At 40.8% G+C, this 27,629-nt stretch overlaps 1 protein-coding gene across 1 annotated transcript in view; it reads right to left on the bottom strand.

Annotated features, from left to right (window-relative positions):
* Window positions 1-27,629, bottom strand: part of IQCH (IQ motif containing H) — a 109,276-nt gene that overhangs the window by 41,460 nt on the left and 40,187 nt on the right. The window contains exons 11-14 of the mRNA XM_032232502.1: window positions 26,035-26,118; window positions 18,589-18,764; window positions 13,547-13,819; window positions 7,471-7,662 (exon numbers count right to left, since the gene is read on the bottom strand). Coding sequence (XP_032088393.1) covers window positions 7,471-7,662; window positions 13,547-13,819; window positions 18,589-18,764; window positions 26,035-26,118 — 725 coding nt within the window. The remainder of the gene's footprint in view (window positions 1-7,470; window positions 7,663-13,546; window positions 13,820-18,588; window positions 18,765-26,034; window positions 26,119-27,629) is intronic.

Below are 27,629 nucleotides of genomic sequence, written 5' to 3'. Positions count from 1 at the left end.
TGGTGAGAGTTAAGTACAGATGCTGTCTTTAGGGGAATCAGGGGTAAAGGACCCCCTAAATTCTCCTTTCCCAATTATATGGTGGAGTCTATGCATGATGGAAGGAGGGGAAAATATCCATATTTTGTGTCGTTGAGGAATCCAGTCCAGCTCATGATGGTTGAACTCCGGCTGTTTTAAGCAGAAGAGCGGGAAATGGAGACATAAAACTGCCACAGTGAACCAGAAAAGACATTTTCCTTGTATTGTTAGCCTTCATTTTACATAACATGCCATGAGGTTAGAAAAAAGCCAAATCCATCAAGGGCAAATTGTCTGAAGAACAGTGTTTTTATATGTCAATCAATATACTTTATCTAGGTCAAACATGATTATTTCATCTATTTTCCCCCACATATAAATAAAGTCTAGATAAATGCTGCTTTAGACAAATGTTCCACTCTGGCACAATATAAGGAAGAATGTTTTCAAAGTTTTGGGAGAGAAATCATTCCAAATGTAGATCTCTCTCTCCCTCCCCCCTCCCCTCTGGAAATGGGCCCGATCCCTGATACTGAATTGATTGGGAAACACTCACAGCTCCATTTAGTTCTATTTAGCACTCTAAGTTGAAGAAATCTATCTCCTTAGAGCAGGGGTCTTCAAAGATGGCAACTTTAAGACCTGTGGACTTCAACTCCCAGAATTCTCCAGCCAGCTATTAGGTTGAGAAACACTGCCTTAGAGGGTGCACAGCTGGGGTGATTCATCAACAGTCATGCTCAGGAGCTCGGAGGCTTTGACAAGACTCTTTGTTAGTTTGCTTCTTACCCTGGGGTAAAGAGGCCCCCAAACAAACATTACCCCCTTATAGTTAAAACCATGAAGAAGAAGTTGCTTGGCCCGCAATGTTCCCCTGTGAGAAATGACTCATGAGAAATAGCTGGCGGAGGATGATAGTGTTTCCATGGCCCGGAATCTGAGAATGAAATAACAAGCTCTAAGAAGTCATAAACTGCCTGGCAGCCTCGTAGCAAAGGTCCATCTGTTTCCTGGAGTGCCCAGCCAAATGTCTTTGGGAAGCTCATAGAGAAGAGCAGGAAAGTGACAGCTACCCCCTGTTGCTTCTTGCAAGCATCTGCCACTGAGACTTCAATTCCTACAGCCCCAAGTTCTTCCAAAGCCAGCCAATCTTTCACAAAGAACCACAACTTCTTATGAACCATGAGTTAATTTCTTTCCAGAATCATAGAGCTGGAAAGGAACCTTGGAGGTCTTCTGATGATGGTTATCCAACCCTTTGTTCAAAACCTCAAGCAATAGAGCACCACAATTCCGGGAGGCATTGTTCCTTTGCTTAATGGTTGGATCTACCTCTGATGAGTTTCTACCCATTGCTGGTTGTCCTATCCTCAGGTGCTATGGAAAATAAATGGGCATCTTCTTCCCTGTAGCAGCCCTTCAAGCATTTAAAGACTGCTATTGTATTTCCCCATAGTCTTCTCTTCATTAAGCTAAACCTACCTGATTCATTTAGCTGTTCTTCACAGGATTTAGCTTCCAGGTCCTTAATCATCTTTGTTGCTCTTCTTTGAGTTTTCTAGGGACTCAGCGTGCAGTATAAATCAGTATTGTCACTTCTTGTGATCTTATGCTATCCCTCTGTTGATGCAGCTCAGGATTGTGTTGGCTTTTCTGGCAGCTGCAGCACAGTGCTGGTTCTTCCCTGAGTGATTGTCCACAGGCACTACTATTGAGCCAGGTATCTATCTATCTGGTACCTGTACACCTGGTTTTTCCTGCCTAAGTGCTGGGTCTTACTTTTCTTGCCACTGAATTGCATCTTGTTGGAAGTTTTAAACGGGATGACCTTCCTTGTTTCTCTTTTTCCAAGGTGTTTTGCTCCAGCCCAACTTTCATTTTGTCCCAAGGTTGTTTAGAAGTTAGTTCATCAATGGTCATCAAATAACTTCTTCCCAGATTCTATACCAGTAAGCCTACAAGAGAGCTGCCACAGATCTAACTACTGGAACTAAATACTGAGAAGTGAGTAGAGTTTGCTTGAGATTGAAATTACTATAAATCCTTCAACAATCAATCTTCTCTTGAAGCTATGTGCTTTCAAATGCTGAAGTCAAGATGGCCAGATGTGCATCCTGGTCGGGATGGCCATCGTTGTGTCTCAAGGATCCAACAACTTGCCTACATTTTAAAATGGAATAGCAACACACAGTAGGAACTCCTATAAACTGCTTTATGCTTAATCGTTGCCCTGCTACATACCGATGAAGGAAAAAAACCTTGGGATCATGTCATAAACCGCTATGCAAATGATGCTATTTGTAAGTATTAACATAATTTAGTGCTTAGAGTCATATTCTCATTTCTAATAACTCTACTGGAATGGAGAGTCCTTTGCCATGTACTCTTAGCCTGCAGGATAGTCTTTTATCACAAAGCTGAATTTTTTTAATAACCTGCCAGCATATGTTTGGTATCTGGCAGCTTAAGTCGATGACACAATGTCTTCATTATCAAAAGCAGGTCTCCGTACTGTAATAGGACATTAAAGCATGCCGGTGCTCATAAAGTAATGCTTTGATATCTAAATGCAGAAGTACTACAAGAGCATTCCATAACAAAGGGAGGTTTGAATTCTCAGCATTCAGAGGCAATACTCAATGGAGATTGCAATTTATTTCTAAAAGGAAGACGGATGCAGAGTGGAAAAAAAAGGCATGGAAAATGGAAAGGTGAGATGGTTAGAAATCAAGCACCTTCATTCCCTTTCCTGTGTCTTTGATTTGGGCATCACAACACCCCTACGTACAACTCAGCTGCCCGCACAACGTATGTTTAGATTTGATGATGCGATGCAAAATCATTGTGCTAAGCTGTTGTGCTGACTCTGGTTAAGAAGGGGTTCTAAAAGTAAGCCAAAAATCAGGAATCTGGTAAGACATTCTCATAGTAACAAATTGTATTAAAACACATCAGCTTTCAGGAACCGCAGCTCATTTCATCAGATGCAAAGTCGCAGGATTGTTGCGAGAATAAAATGATATAGGGAGTTCCCTGGGAAAAGAGAGTTTGTTCCACTACATTAATTTTTAGAAATTTAAGAGGTTTTGTTTGCTTCTTAAGATCACAAAATTGTAAAACTTATCATTATGTGTGAGCTTGGCTGGCCTGTTGCTTGGTTTCAAAAGCAAAAACAGAAAAAGGAAGTTATCAGTGCTTAAAAAAAGCTAGACGTGGATGATATAATATATTGATAATTATGATGATAATATTCAAGCCCTCAGTGTTGTATTGGATTGCAGATTAAAAGTCCATTCCTTTATTAAACAGAAAAAATAATAATCAACCAATTAGCTTAATTGAAGAAAGTATTAAATCTATGGATGTCATTAAATGGCAGACTCTTTCATGTGCTACAGCTCACTTTATCCAATGCATCTGATGAAGCAAGTGGTGGCTCATCAAACAGAAATCTTTTAATAAAATCGGTTTATCTGAAAAGGTGCTAGCAGACTCCCTCATTTTTGGTTACTGTAGAGCTAATGCAGATGTTCTCCTACAATATCCTTTAAACACACTGCAGATGTTTCTGTATTCCAGGGGTGAGCAACTATGGAAACTTTATGACCTGTGGGCTTCAACTCCCAAAATTCTCAACCCAGCCATGCTGAATTCCTGAATTCTTATTGAATTCCTGAAGCCGGCCATGCCAGCTTGGGAATTCTGGGAGTTGAAGTCCACAGGTTGTAAAGTTGACATAGTTGCCCACCCCTGCCCTATTCTGTAGCCTGGTGATGGTGGGGTGGCACCTGATTGATTAACACCTACAAACCACCCAACGGCTCTTCCAATGCAAATGAAATGCTCAGGGACTTACCGTACAGTTTCAGGAGTTAGGGATGCCTAGAGCTCTTTAGTGGAGTCTAGAACCAACAGCCAAAATCTATCTGAGCAACTTTCAATCTGCAATTTAATTGTTATGGGAAATGTGCTGTTCAAGACATTTATCCTAAATTGACCTCCTTCTGCGTGATATATAGCAATAGCACTAGCAGTAACACTTGGGACTTATACAGCTAGTCCTCGACTTATAACACTTCATTCACTGATTGTTTAAAGTTATAATGGCACTGAGAAAGTGGCTTATGACCAGTTTTGATCCTTGACAATCGTTGCAGCATCCCCATGGTCATGTGATCAAAATTTAGATACTTGCCAACTGACTCATTTTTGTGATGGCTGCAGCGTCCCGGGATCATGTGGCCACATTTTGAGATTTTCCAACAAGCAAAATCAATGGGGAAGCCAGATTCAGTTAACAGCCATATTATTATTATTAATTCACTTAATAATTATGGCAAGAAAAGTGGTAAAATGGGGCAAGACACACTTAGCAAATGTCTCAATTAGCAGCAGAAATTTTGGGCTCAGTTTGTGGTCGTAAGTTGAGGATTACCTGTATACTATTCCATAGCAACTTTATGATGTCTCGTTTAACAAATGTGGGTGATTTCCTTAACAACCCCAGTGGAGGTGAGGTTGAAAGTTCATCCAGTGACACGATGTCTCGCTTAATGACCACATTATTATGGAGATTAAGTGAGGACTATCTTATTAGCATTTTCCAACTTGGCCATCTGTACTAAAAAAAAAAGAGAATGTACCTTAACTTTGTTGATGCAGGTATTTTATAGTTGTCCTTGGGATTGGTTTGCTCTTTTCTATGTATTTATTGCAAGGATAGATACATAAAATTCCAGTTTTATTAACTTCAGTACAGAATTATTATTGCCATCAAACCCTGGCCGTGGCTTAAACTCTTGAAATCTGTGAATCCTCTGGTTGGAAATTTATTTGCAGATTTTTTTTTAATCCATTACTTTCCAGGACTATTATATGTTCTATATTTTGAATTTTTCAACCTCAACACCCCAACAGCTGGGGGAAAAAGACATTAGGAAAATGTGGGCAGCATCACCCAGAATTTTATGAGTTTGGAAGCTCAGGTTGCCAACCCCCTCCACACACACAAATCTCACTTTAATTTTGCACCTGGATGTGTTGTTTCCATTGTCAGTTCCCAGAGATCCACCAAGAACCACAACTTAGGGACCAATGGATCAAAGCAGTGTAATTCATTTTCTGTCATTTATTTTTCTGCCATTCATTTCTATTCCGTAACAATGGGATGGTTTGTTTGTTTGTTTTTCCAATTTGTGACGAATTGTTCTTAGCACTCTCATGCACTGCACTAAAAGCTGCATTTGAATGACCCCAATTTAATTATGTTCTTCTGTCAGATTCCTTTGGTTCAATTCAGCCTGTACCTGGGACATAAAAGAGGGTCTAGGGTGGGCTTTACTCAACCTCTGAATAGTTTCTGGAAGTTCAGAATGGCCAAAATCACTGCCTGCACAAGAGGCAAACTGTAAGCAAATGACACTACTGAGACCTTCAGAGTGGAGCAATAACAATAGGGAAAGTCTTCGGGTTACAACCATTTGTTCAGGGACTGAAGTTAAGAAGGTGCTGAATAAATGGGAATTACAACCAGCTCTCAAGGTTCTGGTTGTGGAAGTAGCCTGCAGTCACGTGATCAAAATTTGGGCATTTGGTGACCAATCGGAATTTATTAACTGATCACAGCCTCCCACAGTCATGTTCTCCTGCCTCCATTTTAACCCTCCATGGCTACCTATCTCCCTGCCACCTGCCCATTTTTTGTCCAGCCTGCACTTCATCACCTGCCCATTGCCCCAACTACCTTGTTGCCTTCTTCGTCCCGCTGCTCCAAATGCTGGCTGAAGGTGCAACCCGAGATATGTCTGGCGAGCATTTCAGGGTGCTTCATCTGCCTCGGGGAGTTTGCCAGGCCCAGCCAGGGGGAGGCAGAGGAGAGTGGAGCCAGGGAAGGAGGTGGGATGGTGGTGTGGGTGAACCCCCCCCCCCAATCTTCCATTACCGGCATGAGGAGAGATAGCCCACAGACCATGGACAGCATGGTGGAGGAGTGGGATGGAGATCAGCGGCAGCTGATCCTTGAGTGAAGGTGGCAGCTGTGTGAGAACCAAGGTTTGGGGCACAATCGAAGGGTGCAGTGGGATGAAGGCTTCCTGCAGGCACAGCGGGCACTCTTTAGCTCATGTTGGAAGCTTGTCTGGAGAACCAGTCTGTGGACCTCAGAGAGGGGTGGAGGGGAGCCTGGTGCTGGGGCTGCTTGCTTAACCAGCTTTCCTCCTGCAAGGCATCACAAAGGGCCAAGAGCTTCCAGTGCAACTGGAAGGAGGGGAAGGGGAGAGAATAGGTGTGGAGGGGGGAGTCAAAGCAGAGGCAGTTTACACAGGGTAGAGAAGCAGGAGATTCTGGCCTAACAACTGCAACGGGGACTGCTGGAACTGTGGCGGCAGTGGTGAGATTATTATTTTTTTACTGCTGGTTCTGTGGGCATGGCTTGGCTGGGCGTGGTGTGCTTGGTGGGTGTGGCAGGGGAAGGATACTGCAAAATCTCTATTCCCACCCCACTCTGGGGACAGACCGAGGTGGCATTTGCTGGTTCTCCGAACTACTCAAAATTTCCGCTACCGGTTCTCCAGAACCTGTCAGAACCTGCTGGATTTCACCCCTTTTGCGGTCATTTGATGTTTTATTTAGCAACTGTTTCACTTAGCGATGGAAATTCTGGTCCCAATTTGAGGGTCATAATATGAGGACTACTTCTAGGGGGAGAGAAGGATGAACTACACCAGGAGGTCCCTATGGAGATTCTCAACCATCCAAGTCATAGTTGCCTTCATTTGGAACCGAGCAAATTTCTTGGATGAGAAGCAAAACATTTTCAAAGGAAAAAAACCCCAAGAAATTGCAATTGCCTTTTGGAAAAAGCATCTTGGATGCAGGAGGAGATGAGCCCTGGGATTTATGCCTGGGATAAAATGCATGATGGGTAAATAAGAAGATACTTCTATTAAGGCACGGAAATTCAGATAAGCGTTCAGGGAGTAAACATTGCATTGTTTTAATACATTGCATAAACTTCTATTGTGCTTCCATAAAGTTTTTGTTCTTTTCCGTTCAAAGATTTAAAAATACGGCATAGTCTGTACAGACTAACAAATTTATTTTGGCAGACGCTTGCAAGAATTTCAGTATACAAGCCTGAATTCTTATTCCACAAAATATTATGTCATTATGGATTAATATTATTAATATTGGTTAAGGTGACAGAACATGAGGTCAACCTGTCAACCTGATTTGTCCTTAATCAAAGCACTGTTTGAAAATAGCTACCACTGAATTCATGATAAATTATTATATTTATCAAACTAATATCTCCTACAATTAGAAGAGGTTCTAATGGGGACTGATCCAGAACCCACAGCCTGGAAGGAAAAGTATCCTCTGGACTTTCCATTCCAGGGTTTACCTTTTGAGATCACCTGCTCAAAATGGATGAAATCGAAAGTGACTTACATGAGCCCATCTCTTACTCCATATCTCTGCTCCGTATCGATGATGCTCCTTCATAATCCAATCATAGCATTGGAGATATTTAGCGATGTCACAAAATGCAGTCCCATTTCCCCCAAATTCATTATCCACCTTGAACACCCAACGTTGCACTTCGATGTTGTCTATAATCAGCTGACTGAGGGCCTCAATCATCTGGAGGAGAAAAATGTGAAGGTTTTATTTTCTGGTTTAGTCCTTCTCCTTTGGTAACTCATGTTCCAAACCTCTGTCCATATGTTCTGTGCAACACAGAGATAAAATCAAGAGAGAAGGAATGTAAGAGCACTAGATAGTATATGATCAGGACAGAACAGAATAAAAGAGTTTGAAGGGACCTTGGAGGTCTTCTAGTCCAGCCCCCTGCTCAAGCAGGAGATACCATTCCAGACAAGTGGCTGTCTAGTCTCTTCTTAAAAGCCTGAAGTGATGGAGCGCCCACAACTTCTGAAGGCAAGCCATTCCACCTGTTCTCACTGTTAGGAAATTTCTCTTTAGTTCTAGGTTGGTTCTCTCCTTGATTAGTTTCCATCAATTGCTTCTTCTTGTGCCCTCGAGCACTTTGGAGACTAGCTTGATTCCCTCTTCTTTGTGGAAGCCCCTCAGATATTAGAAGATTGCTATCATGTCAACCCTAGTCCTTTTTTCACTACACTAGACAAACCCAATTCCTGCAACCATTTTTCATATGTTTTAGCCTCCAGCTCCTTAATCATCTCTGTTGCTCTTTTCTGCATTCTTTCCAGAGTCTCAACATCTTTTTTTTTATAATACAGTGACATGTTATAAAAAAAACTATTTGAAATTAATGATTTCAAATATTGAAACAGTATTTTTCAAACAGTAATTTCAAACAGTCAAATAATACTGAGTATTTGAAATGTACTGCTATGCATTTTTTTTACTAGATAGAGAAATACTCCTTGTTAAGGAGATGGAAAGTATAAACTTTTGAAAGAGACTGACTTGGGAGGAATTTGTTACAGTGGCTCATATACTGGAATTTAAGGAATCTTTTATTATTTCAACAATCCACATAGAATTATTATTTATTTGCTCCGTGTCTCGTTATTTGCTCCTTCTGAAAGTCCAATAAATAGGTTTTCTCTTGACGACCCCTACAGAAATGAAATGGATCAATAGAATTGTAAAGATTGCACCAATGGAAAGAATTATGAGCTATCTTTAAGTGAAAATTGAACTGTGCCTTAAATTATTGTCACCTTCCTTTGATTATTTTATTTAACACCTCCCGTCAATATTTCATAGGGAGCTTATAGGAGGAAATAAAAATAACATGAGACAAATAGATGTGAAAGTAGAATTTTAGGGTACAATTCAAAACAATGACAATAACGTTGTGGTCAATATATTGGGCGCATCACACTGTAGTATATTATTTTTATATAACTATGATTAATAGGTCAGGCTATAAGTTTACCTTCCTGCATTATCTACTTTTTATCCAAATGAGAGGCTCACAAGTTGTGGACCCCAGATTCACTTAGCACCCCCAGACTAGATTTTCTAGCAAAGTGGCTGGATTTTGGCAATGTTTATTTATTGATTTGAGTGGGTGAGTGAGTGTGACGAAGGGAAGAATGAAGGAAGGAAGGAAGGAAGGAAGGAAGGAAGGAAGGTTTTCTGCTTTCCTGAAAATCCTCATTCTTACACTAACATCCTTACAAATCAAAGGGTTCTCTTCTTGGGGAGGCCTTGGTAGGTGAGGTTATAGTCCTTAAGCCTGCCAAAATGCCTGCGTTCATTATAGGGATTATAGGGATATAGGATGGAAACTCATAGATCAGCTGAGGATATCTGACCTCATAAAGTAATCAGCTGCCAGTGCAGCTATTGTCTCTGGTACTGAGTAAACAGCAGCCTTCCAAACTGTGGGAGATGCCTACTCATTACAAAGGAAGGCTGGGTGAGAAGCCACACAGCCCAGGGAGCATTCCAATGCACCCAAGGATTGGCTTTTTCAGACTTTTTCCAGGCAGTTCCTCAACCTCTAACATCTTTAGGTTTTCCTATAACACAAGCAGGTAAGAGGATTTTTTTCTAAAAACATCATTCACTGAAAACTGGAATAGTGAATGTTATAAATAAGTATTAATGTAATTGTTCATAATTGCTACTGGTACTCCAGAATCCTTCAATTCTTGAAAACTAAAAACCGCACATTAAAAAGCAATGCTTTGAGGCATGAAGGAGACCCATTCAGGTGTTTTGGTTCTGGAAAGCTCACCCTGGAGAAGTGCCCAATGATGTTCTAATGATGCAGACTCCCCAGCAAGCATTTGTACTTTGAGCCCGAATCTCTGCAGGAGGGATTGGCTCTCACAGATAGGATCTGGCCCAAATGGAAGCATAGAGCTGCATGCCCCAAATTTTCTGTCCTCCAGACATCCGACTTTTTCACGTATAACTGCTGTAACTTTGGGAGCCAATGTTTTTGCATGACATCAGCAGAAGCTGGAAACTTACCTGGAACACAGATGTGCTGAGTGCTGGGCAAGGAAAACTCGTACATAGGCTCTATATCAGGGGTCCCCAAACTTGGCAATTTTAAGACTTGTGGACTTCAACTCCCAAGCTATGCTGGCTGGAGAATTCTGGGAGTTGAAGCCCATAAGTCTTAAAGTTGCCAAGTTTGAAGACCTCTGCTCTATATGATTCAACTGCAATGAGTCATTTGATGACTCCCTACGTATATATTGATAGAAAAGAACATGTACAGCTCAGGGTTGAATTGTGTGTCCGTGTGTGTCCTTGGTGCTCTCTGAGCTTGGTAGTTTTCTTGAAGACGTTTCATTACTCAAACTAGGCAACATCATCAGCATCGATGACATTACCTAGTTTGGTAATGAAACGTTTACAAGAAAACCATCATGCTCAGAGACTACCAATGGCCCCATATTTATACCTTGCTCCCTTGTAATTCTTTAACAATTCTGTCTAATGCTATAGAAGACTTAAGAATTTCTATAGGGTCAATAGGGTACCATCAGAACTTCTACCTCATTCCTGCACTTTGCAATCATTCAATGCCAGTCTGCCATGGACCCTGGAGGGAGGATGGAAGGAAGGGCGAATGCTTGGGGGAAAGTGAAACTGATGGAAAGAAGCATGCCTCTCGCGGGGGGAGTTCTCAAGGTCCTTTCTCTGGGAGAAGAATGCAGCTGCAAGAATGACTTTCAAAAACATGTCTTTTAAAACTGATTGGTGATGTGTTGGTGGGGGGGAGAGAACCAGCAAAGGGAAGTGTCTGGGAGAGGAAAGGTTATACCTTGGGATTTGGCACGCAAACCTCAGTTCTGGCTTTGCTTTACTGTAATCCACTTAACCTTTATTAAACAATACCTTTCTCAACAAATGAAGTCAAGGATTGTTCTTGCTTAAAGGTTCAAGTTAAGGCAGGATTGACAGGTACATGAATTATTTTTAGTTCTGATTTCATTGCCAAAGCCTATATTCCACAGCACTCCATTCCATCTCCATCTATAAGATTGTACATATCATTCCTAAAATTGGAATTCAAATTAGAACTGGAAATGTCTTTCATTTTCCCACCCCAGAATCTAATTCAAAACACATACTCTCCATGAAGAATGAGCTGTGGCCCTAGACTGATCTTCACAGCCTCAAATGCCCCGCTATAAAACTGGGGAAGAATATAGAGGGACAAAAAACCTTAACAAAGGGAATCTTTTCATTGGATGTCCAATTCATAAAAGCATATTGTGATTGGGGGTGCCAAGTGCTAAAAAAATTGCAGATAGTAGCAAATTAGGCAAGGAATTCTCCATGAAATTTAGGTAGCTATAAAATTGGCACATTGCTTCGATAATTATGTAAGTGAGTTCCTGTACCTAAATGCATTTGCAGGATAATTCAAGTCCACTGTTTGGGAACTTTATTATGAAAAAATGTACTGTGGATTATTGTTCAGATGCTTATTAAGCTCAGACAATTAGTGATTGTTGTTACAGTTACTTGGAGAGAGAAAATATCATTAACTTCAACTGAACTTACTTCCAAGCAAACACTTCTGGTGCCAGGCTGAGGATTAGTGTAATGCAGTGTTTCTCAACCATGAGAACTTTAAAGATGGACGGACTTCAACTCCCAGAAATCGCCAGCTAGTATGGCTACCTGGGGAATTCTGGGAATTGAAGTCCACTCATTTTAAAGTCGCCAATGTTGAAAAACACTGTTGTCAAGTCTCAAAAGGGGGCCCTCAGATGGAACTTGGAGAAGATTTTGTTGGCCCTTTCATAAAACCATGGCAATGGTGAGTGCAGTAAATCAACAAAGGAGGCAAACTATATCCAGGGCTACAGTCATTTGGCATTTTTATTTTCAGAGATTATTTCTGTACTTTTGTGTGGAACCAAGTAGAGGAAAGATGTTTGAGGTTGGTGCCCTGCACTGAAGAATACTTGTGGCCCAAATGTTTTTTTCCCCCTTAAAAGAAGCTAAGGAAAGAGCACCAAAACACGTAACTTGGGCATTACACCAATGCCTTGAATTAAAAAAAATGGCTGAACAAAGGTTTGCACTTTAACCCTCTGGCAAAGGAACCCATAGCTTCCTGTAATGGTGTGTGAGAAGACCTTGGGAGATTGAGGTGGTGGGAGATGCTGCCTCGGGAACGGCCAGATAAGCCTGCAGCTGCGCAATGAGTGGGGAAAGAGGGTCAGAAGGGACCCTCCGACTTCTTTGGCTGTAGAAGAGACAGCGGGAGATTTGTATTTTCAGGCTTTCCAGACTGAAGACAGCCTTTCCGAGCAGACTAGAAAGGAAACACAACCAGATAAACTAATTCTACTTTATTGTAAGGCTACATTAACAGAATTGTGCAACGAATGAAGGCAAATGAATGTGTCCCTGGATAATGTTGCAGGATCCAATCTGGGTCACCTTCATTCTCTGAGGATGGGCTCCAGCACGAGTCTGGAAGTTTGGAAGACTAAACCTCTGGTCCCAGTGACTGACCCAGTTTGGATCTTGCACAGTTGTGCAAGTCTGAAAGTACAAATCTTCTCCTTTACAGCCCCAAAACTAAGGAGGGTCCCTTCTGAACCTCTTTCTCTGCCAATCATTATACAGCTGAGGGCTACATCTTCTCTCATCCGATTGTTCCCCTAAGCAGCGTCTCTACTCCTGTCTCCCAAGGTCATGGCTATATGTGGTGTTATTGCTGTCGGAGCTCATTTCTGGGAGTTTCAATTTGGCTTGTATAATGCAGCCTTCCATGACCAGGTGTCCTGCTGGACTACAACTCCCAGAACCCCTAGCAAGTCCAAGCATCACTAATGATTGAGCACACATGAAGGGTGTCAGAGAGGGAAGGTTAAAACAACCATTCAGGAAGTCCTAATTCTCACCAGCCATGCTGACAGTCGCATGGCTTCAATGACTGCTGTGTAAGAAGCAGTGAAAAAATACAAGTCGTATTATTTGTGGAAGGGTGTAAGAATCACACACTTTTCCAGGAAAGTGTAACATTTGTCATCTTTGCAGAATAATCTGTTATTAAGCACTTAGCAACACTGAAGACCGATTACAAAGCCTTCATATCTGCTTGTGCAAAAGCCGGATAAACTTATGCTGGAGTTCTACATTGAACTGCATAGTTCAGCTCAGTGTTTCTAAATCAAAAACCAATCACTTGTATTTAAGCAATGTATTACAATATTTCTTTCTGACATCACTGAATCCGCAGTGTGACATAAAGTTCAGTGAAATTCTAATAGATTTGTGATAAGCCCTATTTCTAAAAGTGAATGGAATGGAATAGAATAGAATAGAGCTGGAAGGGACCTCGGAGGTCTTCTAGTCCAGCCTCCTACAGGAGAACCTATATATACTATAATGCTCCCTTACTGACCATTCAGGAATTGAGTTCCGGGGCTGAGTCCTCTGGACCTTTGGCAGCAGAGGTTGAGCTCTATCCAAGTAAGAATGGAAGGAAAAGAAATGGCGCATCCAAATAGTCTCAGATTTCCTCACCTGCCCAGCCGGTGGCCGGTCTTACCTGCTGCCTGCTATAGATGTCAAACTGCCCGGGAGGCACCGGAACCCCTGCAGCGTCAAAGACTCTTTTGTTTCCAGACTTGGTGCTGTAGAGATGAGCCACTTCTGGATCAGAGCCGAGAATGGGCAAGTCTAACGCATCGGCCACTTCCAGGTCATCTTGGTTCAGAAGGCCTCCCACGATATAGGCCTCCTGGCCTTGGACCAGGTTTCTGACCCTTTTAAGGGTCTTAGGGCTGTATTTCAAGAAGGCAGCCAGGGACATGGGGCGGTTCTGGAGGAGGAGGACATTAGTCTCGTTAAGAAGTGAGCTTTCCTTTTCTTCCACAGAGCTAATTTATAATGTTGAGTGCAATAAATACATTATTAATAGCAGGCTGGGTTATGACCTATCCTGTAGCGTAGCAGTTTAAATTGATAAAAGCTGTTGGGGTGAGGTTCTATAATCACTCACATCTTTAGTGTGTCGGAAATGGGCTCGCTGGGAATAAAACTAATTACTACACATCTGTATTTATTTGATCCATGCGGAATTCTCCTTCTGTCACTCGGAAGAGAAGCTTGCAGCCCTTGGATAACAGTGATTCATCTCAACACTTCTGGCACCGTTTGATTCTACCACGTCAGGGGGAAAAAATCAATACCAAAGAAAAAAAGAAAAAAAATGAAGAACGTACACCAAGCCGCCCAAGTTGATATTTCAGCCCACCAAGATCAGTATTTTGAACGGCTCTTTCAGCAAATGATTTCATTTGCAAAACACCTTTTCTGTGCCATATTCTTTTCCGCAAGATAAATAGTTTCATTAGCTACAAACCCTTTTTGCAACAGTCATTCAGTTCAAAGGGGTTTGTTTAAAATATTAGGAGACAAAAGTTTGGAATGTGTCACAAATTCTATTTTCAGCGCAACTCCACAACATGGAGACTGTATATCAGAAAACCGGTTGTTCGCAAACATAAATTGTGCTGGAATATTCATCTGGGATCTGTGATTGCCTGAAACTCTCTCTTAATGATACTCTCAGTAGCAAGCCTATTTTGTCTTTATAATCTGTAGAATGGCCTGCTGTAAAGTGTGCCTAAAATAGGGGAGGAATAAAAGAACAATACGTAGAAATGGATAAAAGCATAAACCTGTGCAGGAATCTGGCAACAGCATAAACAAGTAAGACAAACAGTGTACCTAACCAAGTGGTAATATTTAGGGCATATTCTTCTGGAGACTTGTATTGTGTTGTGTTGTTGTACTGTGTTGTATTGAATTGGACTGCATGGCATTGCATTGCATGTAAAGCCACTATAAGCTCCCTTTAATTATAGTGATAGATTACAAAAAGCTTAACACTATCATATGCTAAAATCTAAATGTCTGCATGGGATCCAAAACACCAGCGCCCTGGTGCTTTTTCAAAGATACAGACACCCTCTGACGTCATCTCATCCTCTACTTAAATATTTAAATATGAGCCAGCCGTGGGTGGCGGCAGCCAAAAAAGTCAATGCAATCCTAAATTGCATTAACAGAGGAATATCATCAAGATCAAGGGAGGCACTAATACTATTCTATATAGCCTTAGTAAGACCACACCCTAGAATAATGCATCCAGTGTTGGTCATCATACTGTAAAAAAGATGTGGAGACTCTAGAAAAAGTGCAAAGAAGAGTAACCAGGATGATTTGGGGACTGGAGGCTAAAACATCCGATGAACGGTTGCAGGAACTGGGCATGGCTAGTCTAGGGAAGAGAAGGACCAGGGAGACATGATAGCATCTTCCAATATTTGAAGGGCTGTCACAGAGAGGAGGGGAGTCAAGCTATTCTCCAAAGCACCCAAAGGCCAGAGAAGGAATAATGGATGGAAATTGACCAAGGAGAGATTCAACCTAGAAATAAGAATAAATTTCCTGACAGTGAGAACAATCAACCCATGGAACATAGGTTGCCTTCGGAAGTTGTAGGAGCTTCATCAATGGAGGCTTTCAAGAAGAGACTGGACTGCCATCTGTCAGAAACGGTGTAGGGTCTCCTGCTTGGGCATGGGGTTGGACTAGATGACCTACAAGGTCTCTACCAACTCTGTTAACCTGAAATCTACTTCTGAAAGGCTCCAGCGTGCCCAAGAATGACCAAGGAAGCTCAGGCCCTCCTCTGTCAATGTAAGACGCCTAGAGTAACCCCACAGCGAGATAGGCAGCAAATAAATTTAACAAATAAATAATAAATGAAGGAATGAATACAGACCCAAAGCTGTCTTCCAAAAGATCTCAGCTTATTTTGCTTGCAAATATCTGTTGTTGCATTTTATGCTGACCGAGCTCTGATGTTTACATGCAGATAGTCCTTGACTTACAACCACAATTGAGCCCCAAATTTATGTTGCTAAGTGAGACATTTGTCAAATGAGTTTTGCCCCGTTTTGTGACCTTTCTTGGCACAGTTGTTAAGTGAATCATTGCAGATGTTAAGTTAGAAACATGGCTGTTAAGTGAATCTGGCTTTCCCATTGCTTGTCAGAAGATCACCCAGTGGCTCACATGACCTGGGGACACTGAAACCATCATAATATGGGTCAGTTGCCACGCATCTGAATTTTGATCACGTGACCAAGGAAATGCTGCAACAATCAGAAGTGTAAAAAAAGTTCATAAGTTCACTTTTTTCAGTGGCGTTGTAACTTTGAATGGTCAGTAAATGAACTGTTGTAAGTCGAGGACCATCTGTACATGACTATTAATTCCCATTTCCCATCACATTTGCAGTTCTAACTTTAATACCAGGGTTTAGCTTTCTTTGATAAAGAATTCATCGTCTGCTCATCCAAGTTCCTGAAAGCGCACTCTTTATGCCCCACGCACATGTGCATACTGGCCTATGTTTATTTTCATTTCTAGTGGTCAGTAATAAACTTACTGCTTACATAATACACAACATAAATGAGCAACACAAAGCTAATAAACTGTATTCAGCAATCCAGATGTTCTGAGCCACAATTTTTTTCTTTCTTCTGGCCAAAAAAAGGCTTGTATTACAGGTTCTGGAAGGTGGCAGCAAGCCATGTATTTAACAGTGTCTGCATAAAACAATGAATCGCCTAAACTATACAAACAAGCTTGTAACAGCACAAAATTTAAGAGCTGGCAGATATGCCTGTTGTGATAGTACTACACAAACAGAGTTCTCGTAGAGAACGGCATCATAATTTTATAGTTCTAATAATGACCCAGAAATCTTCTTGCAGTGAAAAGGATTTAGATTTCATGCACAGAAATAAATAAGCAACCCTTGGGATGCAGACAAGATCACCAACTTCAACAGAGTTTATGGAACTTGCCTAGGACCCGCATTTATTGCATTGCAGCGGGGTCAAAAAAAATCTAGGGGATCAGAGAACCCTTCCTTTAGAGAGGGATTATTATTATTATTTATTTGTTTTTTTATCTCACCTTCTTTATTTTTATAAGTAGCTCATGGGAGCAAACGTATCTAATACTCCTTCCTTCTATTTTTCCCACAACAACCACCCTGTGTGATAAATTAGGCTGAGAGATGGGGACTGACAGGCTGGGGAATCAAGGATTCAAAACTACGACTAATCCTGCACCCCTCAATTAAAAACAGAAAGTAATTCAAGCGCATGGAAAGGAAAGTCATAAATTAGATTTTGCTACAATAATAAAAAACGAGAGAGGCTAAAGGAGAATAAAACACAGAACAATTCAGAACATAGGCCAAGATAGAAAACAGCTAATTCACTTAATCCCAGTTTAACCCGAGAACACACGGAAAGAGGAAGGGTCCAGGTGCCTCCTTGTGGCCTGACCATTAGTGGTCCCTCTGCCAAAGTACCAGGTTTTGACCTGACTCGCTCCGTCTGGACAAAATTGAACAGAATCAGGTGTGACACTAAAAGAACTCCCTCTGCCCTGAGTCAGTGGGGGTGGAAAGACTCCCCTTGCTGAGATGGTGGTGCAAAATATTAAACACATTGTGCAAGACTGGCCACAACAACGTGCATCCTCTGGTTCCCTAGAAGATCTGCACGAAGCCACAGCACAGGGAGTCATCTGGACCAGTGGTCTCCAACCTTGGCAACTTTTAAGATTTGGGAGTCTTAAAGCCAGTGGGAGTTGAAATCCACAGGTCTTAAAGTTGCCAAGGTTGGAGACCACTGATCTGGACAACTGAACTGGATATCCAGGTTTGAGGCCACTGCGATACACCCATAGAATGTTTACCTATAATTACGAGGACTGTGTATATATATTTACTTCTCTTCTGGCATGTTCTCATCATATGCTAAATAAATAATGTCTTAAGGAATCATACGGCCGGAAGGGATTTGGAGGTCTTCTAGTCCAACCCTGCTGAAGCAGGAGACCCTAGTCCTTCTCCAGTCTGTTTTTGAAAATCTCCAGTATGGGAGCAGCCACAACTTCTGGAGGCAAGCCTTTCTACTGATTAATGCAGGAAATTTCTGGATTTAGTTCCAGGTTGGATCTTTCTTTAACAAGCTTTCATCCACTGAGTCTTGTCATACTATCAGGTGCAACTATTTGTATCTGAGAGTAGAGCAATATATAATAGAAAATATAGAATATTTTTATCTACACACACATGCATACATATACAGTGTGTGTATACATATACACACTCAGTATACACACACACACACGCACACAATTGTGTGTGCATATAAAAGAATTATATAATAGAAAACAGGAACTATCTGCACACTTCAGCCACGGGATATGTGAGCAGTATTTTGTGCAATTTGCTTTCCATAATGTGGTCAACCTCTGAAGTTCATCGTTTTAAAAGGGGCCAGGCGTTGGGCAGAAATCAGCAGTGAAGGCCTTAGCTGAGCTCAGCTTTCAGCCTTTATTTCTAACACTCTTTTAACTAGTCACTTAATCTGTGCAGCTCTTAACACTTGCAATAATATTTCACTGATGGGTACCAGAGCGTTGCAAGTTATAAAATTTCCAATTTAATTTTACGGCATTCCCCCCAGCTATAGTAATTAGAAGAGACAAACTCACAGGAAAACTGTTGATGGCTTCAGGGGTGAGGATTTTGAACCTGTCCTGTAGGTCACCAACGTCCTCGGGGTTCCCAGACCGAACGGCTGGCTGCAAACCCAGGAGTTTATGGTAGTAGTGCAGCAATTCTTCACTTAATTCCAAGGGGCAAATATAGATGACGTCCACATTTGGATCTTTAACGGGAGAAAAACAACAAGACACACTGATAATCGTTGGCAAAAAGGTAACATTGCTTGAGGTTTTCCATTATCCTATCACCTGAGAAAGGAGGCATTTTAACTTTTTGTTCCTTTGACTCCTCAGCTGCATCCTGCTTGGCACTCTAGATGGGGAATTCTGGGAGTTGAAGTCCACCCATCTTAAAGTTGCTGAGGTTGTGAAATACTGGACTATACAAAGCTCAGCTACCGGCTCTTAGAAGTCAGCACAGATCTCATAAAATAATAAATGAATCTTGCTTTGTACTGTTTTTTTTTCCAAAGAAGGTCCTGGTATACAGAAGTTAGAATACCTCCTTACAAGTACTCCTTTGTGCTTGCGGCACTGCAGAGGTAAGCAACCCCAAAGCCCCCCAGTTCCATTTTTATTGGAAGCATCTTAATATATAGTATTTCCCTTCTCACCTTAAACTTCAATATACTCAATTCCTTCTAGTGGTGGGTTTCAAAATTTTTTGGACCCTCTTCTGTAGGTGTGGCCTGCTTTCCGGGTCCACTGGTGGAACCTCTTCTAACCGGTTCGGTAGATTTGACGAACTGGTTCTACCGAATAGGTGCGAACTGGTAGGAACCCACCTCTGATTCCTTCCCTCTCTTTTCAAGGATTTCACAGGATTCACACTAATTTCTACTCTTCACTGCACTTATTCTGAATCCTTCTTGAAATGTGGTGATCAGAATTTGAGAGAGTATTTAAAGTAGGCTTTGATCAAAGCAGGCTCTAATGGAATAATTACTTCCCATGATTTGGAAATTGTACTTCTGTTGATGTAGCTTAAAATGGCATTTGCTTTCTTCCTAGCCTCATTGTGCTCGTGATTCACAACCAGCCTGCATCCGCTTAGTTTGGCAAGATCTTCAGCAGATGGGGAGACCCACTGACAGAACATCTCAGCCCTGGAGACCAAGCTTCACAATAGTAAGAAAATAAGTGAGCAGGTAAATTAAGTACTTGTACGAGATTAAGTATTTTGCAAGATCAGGATAGGAAGTTTTTTCCCCTTTGGTAATTAATGCCACAGCATCCAAGATCAAAGGAATAAAGAAAGGTAGAAGATCAGAAAAGGTTTTGGGCTCTCTTATGTACTGACTTTTAATAACAGAATAACAGAGTTGGAAGGGACCTTGGAGGTCTTCTAATCCAGGCCCCTGCTCAAGCAGGAGACCCTATACCATTTTAGTCAAGTGGTTGTCTAATATCTTCTTAAAAACCTCCAGTGATGAAGCAGTCACAACTTCTGAAGGTAAGTTGTTCCACTGGTTAATTGTTCTCACTTTCATTAAATTTCTCCTTAGTTCTAGGTTAGTTCCTTCCTTGACTAGTTTCCATCTATTGCTTCTTCTCCTGCCTTCAGGTGCTTTGGAGAATAGGTTGTTGACCTCTTCTAAAAGAAGGGATGAGTCAGAAGTGTGATATGAACCCATATCTCCAGTGTTTACCAAAGACTCTTCAGCAATTGTAACAATCATATTATATTGTGCTCTTTCTCTTTCTCTCTCTCTCCCTCCCTCCCTCCCTCCCTCCCTCCCTCTCCTTTTCCCTCTCTCCATCCCTCCCTCCCTTCCTCTCTCCCATCTATTTAACTTGACCAATCACCATGAACAAATGATCCAGTGAGAATTCGGAGTTTGCTGATAGTACCAAATTATTCTGGGCACTAAAAAGATTTTTTCCATCCTTTGCTTGGCTTCGTTCAGTGTTTTTCAACCTTGGCAACTTGAAGATGTGTGGACTTCAACTCCCAGAATTCTCCACCCAGCTGGGGGATTCTGTAGAAATTCTCAGTCACCCAGGTCATGGTTGTCCCAAAGGTGCTTTTTCAGGAGGCAACTGGACTTTCTTGTTTTTTGTTTTGAAGACGTTTCGCTTCTCATCCAAGAAGCTTCCATTATCCACTATCCTGTCAAGAGCGGAAGAGCTCTTGAATGAGAAGTGAAACATCGTCAAAAGAAAAAACAAGAAAGTCCAGTTGCCTCCTGAAAAAGCACCTTTGGAATATTTTCTAGAATGCTCCTTCGAGAATCATGGACTTTTAGACTGTGCAGAGATGAACAGATTGACCTTGAAAATAAAGGATAAAGAGGAATCAGTGTACTTCAAGACATGGGGAAGATTTTATGAATAGTTAGAGAAAGACATACAGAAAAGAAAGGAAGGGGAAGATATGGAACCCAGATGATACGCCATCAAGTAGAAAAGTGTGGGAAGAGGGCAGGAAATAGGGAAGAAAATAATAATATATAAGTATATATTGAAAAGTAAGATACAAAGGGTGGGGGAAAACACAAATCAGGATAGATTTGAGAAGGAAAGGGAATAAGAAATGATATTCAACTATTTTGGGGTCTGTGGAAATTCCATCCCAACAAAATAAAAATTAAGTGCTGGAAGAGACACCTACAACAATAGAAAAGAGAAAGGAAGAGATGAGGAGAGGACAGGAGAGGAAGAGGATGGAAGGAAGATAGAGGCGAGAAGAGGAAGATGGAAGGGAGAATGAAAGAAAGAGAGAGGGCAGGAAGGGGAAGAGGAAAAGAGGAGTAGGGGAGAGGAAAGGGAAGAAGGAAGGGAAAGGAGAGAGGAAGGAAAAAAGTAGAGAAGTGAGGGAGGGAGAAAAGAAAGGGAAAAGAAGGTGATGTCAAAACAGACAAGGGATGGTAAACAAAATGGTATGTTATAACCCTGTAAATGGAATGACAAATGTATAAGAATGATGAATGTAAAAAAGAATAATAATTATGTGAATGTATATCTATACTTGTATATAGAGAACAAAAAAAAAACTTTCCCAGAGACCTCATGTGTGACCCTGTTCTTCAGTCTGAATAGCTGCCTCTTGCCACATGTGATTCCATGCTGCCTATAACTTTCTAACTCCTTCAGAAGTAACAAATCTTTCCTTAAATAAACACCAGAATATAGAAGAGTTGCACTGAGGACAAAACAACATTAGTGCCTTCATAATATATAAAGGCAATTAAGTTATTATTTTAGGCTCCCATAAATTTTGAGGATACATTTTTGTGCAAATGGCATTTATGAAATAATAATGATGCTGAAATATACATGAATCATGTAGAGTGTGTCATTGTGGGTAGCCAGCAATCTTGGCCACTGACAAATTAATATTTTTCGCTCTTCTGTTAAAGGAGTAAAGCGGGGGGGACAAAAAAAGGAATATTTTACGTTGATTCCCTTAAGGTCAGAGAGGGGGAACTATGGGTTTTTTATGACTTGTGGACTTCAACTCCCAGAATTCCTGGCTGGCTCAGGAATTCTGGGAGTTGAAATCCACAAGTCACAAAAAGAGCATAGTTCTCCAGCCTTGCTTTAGAGAGACATAGATTGAGTGCCCTGCGTCCTTCCCGGGAAGCTTGCTGGGTAATGATTCACAGGTCAGATTCTGACAATGTAGCACCTTTGCAATCACAATCTCACACCTCCTTCCATGCTTTTTTCCAAGTGGACGTTCATTGCACTCATTCATAAAAACCTCCATATCATTCCTGCGAGGAAAACCATGTGTCTCCTTCTGAAAAGTGCCCATGAAGATAAACCAGGGTTTGTACTGAGCACCATGTCAACTGGCCAACAGCGCCACATGGAAACTTTATTCTGCCCCCAAAGTATACAACCTCACATCAATATGCAATGCATCCGATAGCCACCCATCTCCTGCAGAGTTGTGAAACTTGCACCGGTGAGATTGGCCAAGATGTTTAAAGATAAGTCAGCTAAATGTTGGAAATGCCACCAGATACCTGGTCATACTATCGTAGGTGGTGGACATGTGCAGAAGGAAAAAAAATTGGACAAAAATACAAATGTGGCTGGAAAATATGATAAAGCAGCACAGTGTCTTAAAATCAGAAATATTTCTGTTGGGGATTTTATCTGAAACTTATAGCAAAGGGAATGCATATTTAATTATACACGTATTAACAGCAGCTAGAATTGTATTTGCACAAAACTGGAAAAGTGGAGAGATCCCTGCTGATAAGAATGTGATTAGGAAAATATTAGAATGTGCAGAAATGAATAGCTCAACGCTTGCCATAAAGGAGAAAGAACAAACTGAATATTATATGACATGGGAGTTATTTTATGAATGGTTGGAATATAAAAATAGAAGTTAGCAATAAATGGAGATCAGTGAAATATAGAAAACATATTAAGATAGAGAAGTAAACAATATGACGATTCTTACTAATATGGCTATTAATATTATTATATTTAATATTATTATATTCTTATTAGAAGATATGTTAAGAGGGAGCAATGAATAGATATATTATGCTCATTATTACTATTGTAAGATTAGAGAATCAATATCAATGTAATGAATACCGTTGTAAATTTTGATTATTATTGCACAGAGATATTTGTATCCAGACAACAAACTGTTTAATGAAAGTTGTAATGTTTAAGTTAAAAAATAAAAATAAAAACTTTACTAAAAAAAACTTGCTAAGAAATCTGATCACACACTTTTTGTCAGAATTCTTTTTAAAACCAAAGACCAAATATGAGCTAATTTATCAAGAGCCACTAAGGGGGAAATTATGCATGATTTGCACATACCTATGGACTAGTTATTTATTTAGTAAAGTTTAATAATACAATAAACAAGCCTGAAGACATACAATAGCACTCATATGTCTTCGACACCTATACTTAATTTTCAGCCTAAGTTTAAAATTTAAAGCTTCCAAAACGCATTTCAATTCAACCTAGAACCATAGGTCTGGAAGGAACCATGGAGGTCTTCTAGTCTAACCCTATGGCCAGCACGACTAAACGCTGAAGGCACAAGCAATGCTGTTGCTGTCCCACCAAAGGTGGTCCCTATTTTTCTACTTCCATTTTTTATGTGCTTTCGAACTGCTAGGTTGGCAGAAGCTGGGACAAGTAATGGGAGCTCACTCCGTTACGCAGCGCTACTGATTCGAACTGCTGACATTTCTGATCGACAAGCTCAGCGTCTTAGCCACTGAGTCACCGCATCCTTATGGTACCTTAGTACTCATTGTTAATTGATTCTGGGTGTATGGGATGTGTGATGAGTACCAAAAATGATGAGTTCCAAGCAAATTCCCCCCCCCCCCCAAAGAATGATGCAGTGAGTCACAAGGCAGCCTACACCGATAAGTTCTAGCTTGTGTGTTGACTACTGGGACAAAATGTTCATGTCAAAATGCGTTGAGTACCAAATTTGATGAGTTTCAAAGCAATTGAGTATCAAGGTACTACTGTATAGTGTGGCTGTTGCATGTCAATTATTTCTAGCCATGACCCCTTCCTAGGCAGCATCCGACGGAGGGTGAATGGAATTGCTGGTTGGTGCAAAACAGGAAATCATCTTCTTTAGGCAGGCGGGATTCAAGTCTTGTAGTTGAAACAAGCCCTTTGAATTTGGGAGCAATGGAGAGATATCTCATGTTCCCAATGGGGAACATCTAAAGACACTCTGAGTGCTGGGTTCTGGATCCACTGACTTCTGGGTTTGCTCTTGTCTGCACAATGCACATCACCACAACCTATTTATGGAGTCCCTGGTGTTCTCTGAACTTGGTGATTTTCTTGAAGATGTTTCATTACCGAGTTAGGTAACATCATCAGTGCAACCCCTTTGGGAGACAAACTATCCTATGGATCATAAAAGCCAGGAAAACTCTTTCTATGAAGATGGTAAATCATACACAGCTGACCAAAAGGTAAATCATGCACACCTTCGGAATGGGCCACATTCAGATCTAGCTACTTATGTTTCATCCCAACTTCAATCTGTTCCTTACTGGACCCACCCAAGGTTGACCCACTTGAAGAAGATGGAAAAGAGAAGGAGATCTGGATTTTATGCACATGGCACCTGTGAGGACTTCCCCAGATACATCTCCAGATGTCAGCTCAAAGGAAAATGAACCAGGTCCAGGTATATCAGGAGGGGAGTTGGTCAATGACTCCCAGCATCCATCTGAGAGGGGTTTGGCTGAAGGGCAGCTGCAGCAGGACAGCCCTGAGGCTTCTGGTGGGGAAATTATGCCACTGCAGCCAGTCAGGGATGAGGAAGAGGACCTGCCTCCTGCATCTGATCCAAGAAGGGCAGAGAAAAGGCAGGAGCAGTGAAGATCAGCCCGATTACTCATAAGGGGGCAGCCACGCCCCTCTTGATGGGCTGCACCAGAAGCTGGCTATTTAGCACTGCAGACAGATGGAGGCGATGATAGGAACAACATGTTCATTTTCTTAGCTGTGTGTTTCCTGGTCGTTGTGATTTCTGCCTTGTTTTGGATTGACATTGTGCCTTGACTTGGATCATGCCTTATGAGCTCTGGATTTTTCTTGCCTTGTGAACTCTCTTGTATTTTGGATTTAATTTTGCCTGGTAGGTTTATTTATTACTTGGGAAACTTTCTAGTGCCTTGGTCTCTTTGGCCATTGCTCTGTGGACTAGGATTGGTCTGCTTGTGGCTGGACTTCATTGGGACAGTTCTGGAGTTTTGTTGAAGGGAATATTAATAAACCCACTAACCCCGCATTACGTATGTGCGTGTGAGTGTGCAGGACAGCACTACATTATCTGCTAATGACATCCAATGGCTTTGTATAGATCAGTGCTTCTTAACATGTCTTAAAGTGGCCAAGGTTGAGAAAACTGGTATAGATATTGAAAAGCACTTTAATGAATTTTTGGGCACCCCAGACTGCAAGTAATTTTTGCATAGGAGTTGACAGTCATTAACTAGGTTTGTACATTATGCAAAGCCCTGGCTTGCTGAATTATGATGTGTCTATGAAGATTCTCCGTCACTCAGGTCATGGTTGTCCCAAAGGTGCTTTTTTTTTTTCAAGAGGCAACTGGACTTCCTTTGTTTTTGTTTGAAGACTTTTGGCTTCTCATCCAAGAAGCTTCCACCATTCAGTCAGAACTGAAGACGCTTCTTGGATGAGAAGGGAAACGCCTTCAAGAAAAAACAAAAAAAGCACCATTGCCTCTTGATATAAAAATAATTTGGGGAAAATAGGATGTGCTGATTAGGATACAAAAAGCTGGGTTCATGCAACCTGGTAAACGAAAGTCCAACGTCTCCGTCGCAGTTTAGCTAGTATGTAAGCCTTCAAAATGGACACAATCTGTTGGCACAGAAATGTGAATCCATTGAACTGCGCTTCTCTTCTTTGGAAGCACAATAGAGGCAGAGCTGCTGGAAAGGACCTTTGTACCTTTGATCTCGCACAGCCTTCCGAACTGTGATCCCTGATGAACAGCGAAATCTGGATCGGCCTCTCGGAGGGACTGCTTGTATCCTGGAAGAAAACATCCCAACTGATTAACACACATCACACCCGTCTAAGGCTCTATGCTCTTTTTTCTTTTTTGCTGGGGAGAGGGAATTCAGCACACCACTTACATTTCAGAAATTTTCCAGAAAAATTAATAAAATGAAAAATGAAATCTGAGCTCAACTTTCAACCAGTGCAAGACCAATTCATTTATCAAAAAAGAAAGAAAACATCGCAATGTACTGCGTCCTGAATAACTGAAATATACTAGACTAATTCTGAATAAGCTACACAGCCACACTTTCTGATAAAGTACGGGATTTTTTTTGAACATATTACTAGAAACCTAATCTGGCTTTTAAATAATTAGGAACAAGAATTGTATATAATAATGATAATAATAATAATAACAACAACAACAACAACAACGGAAAAATACAGCATCCTAAGTTCAAACGCAATTAAAATTCAAGTGAATTTTACATCATTATACTGAATTGTGCAGTAAGGTTGCACAATTTGAATAAAATTCAAATGAATTTTAACTACCTTGTTTGCTATTATTTCTGGAGAAAACTAGGGGACGTCGTAATGAAAAGCAATTAATAGAATTAGATCTTAAAATGATGGTATGACAACACTCAAATAAATGGAGTATTTATTAATGGGGATTGTTCTAATAAATTGACATGCAACTTTACTGCAGAATTCAGGATGCATCTATATTTACTAAAAGAATGAACTAAAATAATAATAATAAAATGACTTTGTTTTTATTTGAATTATCTCGCCCACCTTTCTATTCACATGGTGCTCAAAACAGCTGATATAAAAACATGGCAAATACAAGACAAAACCAAAGCTAAACCCAGACAATTAAAATCACAAATACTAAAATCATTTCCATTTAAAGCCTGGGTTGTCTTTTCCTGATAGAATAATTAAAACTAGAACACTTTCCGTTAAAACAAAATTAATTGAATTTTCACACACATATTCTCTCTCTTGCTCTCCCTTTCCCATTAAAGCATTTTAATTTGCAATTATGGTGACATCTGGATTGCACAATACAAGCAGGGTTTTTGCTGGGCCCTTTCCGATGTAATGCGCTGAGGGTTTTTGCTGCTGGCTGGATGGTTGAAGTCTGTTTCTCTGGGAATGTGTGAGTAAGATATAAAATAAATACTTCAAAGCAGATTGCATGATTCCTATAAAATGTTTTCTATTTAACTCCAGAAAGATTTTGAAATTAAGCTAATTGCATGGAAACGATCCTGGTATTAAAAAGAAAAGAAAAAAGATCAATTGTCGGCAGGACAGTTTGTCAGAAAATCAATACCAAGTGCTGCTTAATAAGTCCAGGTTTGATGGGCTGCTGTTATAGCGTGCTTTGCTAACAAGATTAAAATAATGCTTCATCCTTCGAATTGTATATTAAGGCCTCTGGAATCTTGCAAATGCGTCTCAAATTCCTCTAGAAACCTGGAAAAGATGTATCCCGTGTACACCTTTTGGACAAACATGATAGGAGGCAT

This window comes from Thamnophis elegans, chromosome 16 (genome assembly GCF_009769535.1).
Source record: "Thamnophis elegans isolate rThaEle1 chromosome 16, rThaEle1.pri, whole genome shotgun sequence".
In the NCBI taxonomy this organism is placed as follows: Eukaryota; Metazoa; Chordata; class Lepidosauria; order Squamata; family Colubridae; genus Thamnophis; species Thamnophis elegans.
The sequence above is the reverse complement of the archived record's forward strand: the minus strand, read 5'-3'. Positions and strand labels throughout refer to the sequence as shown.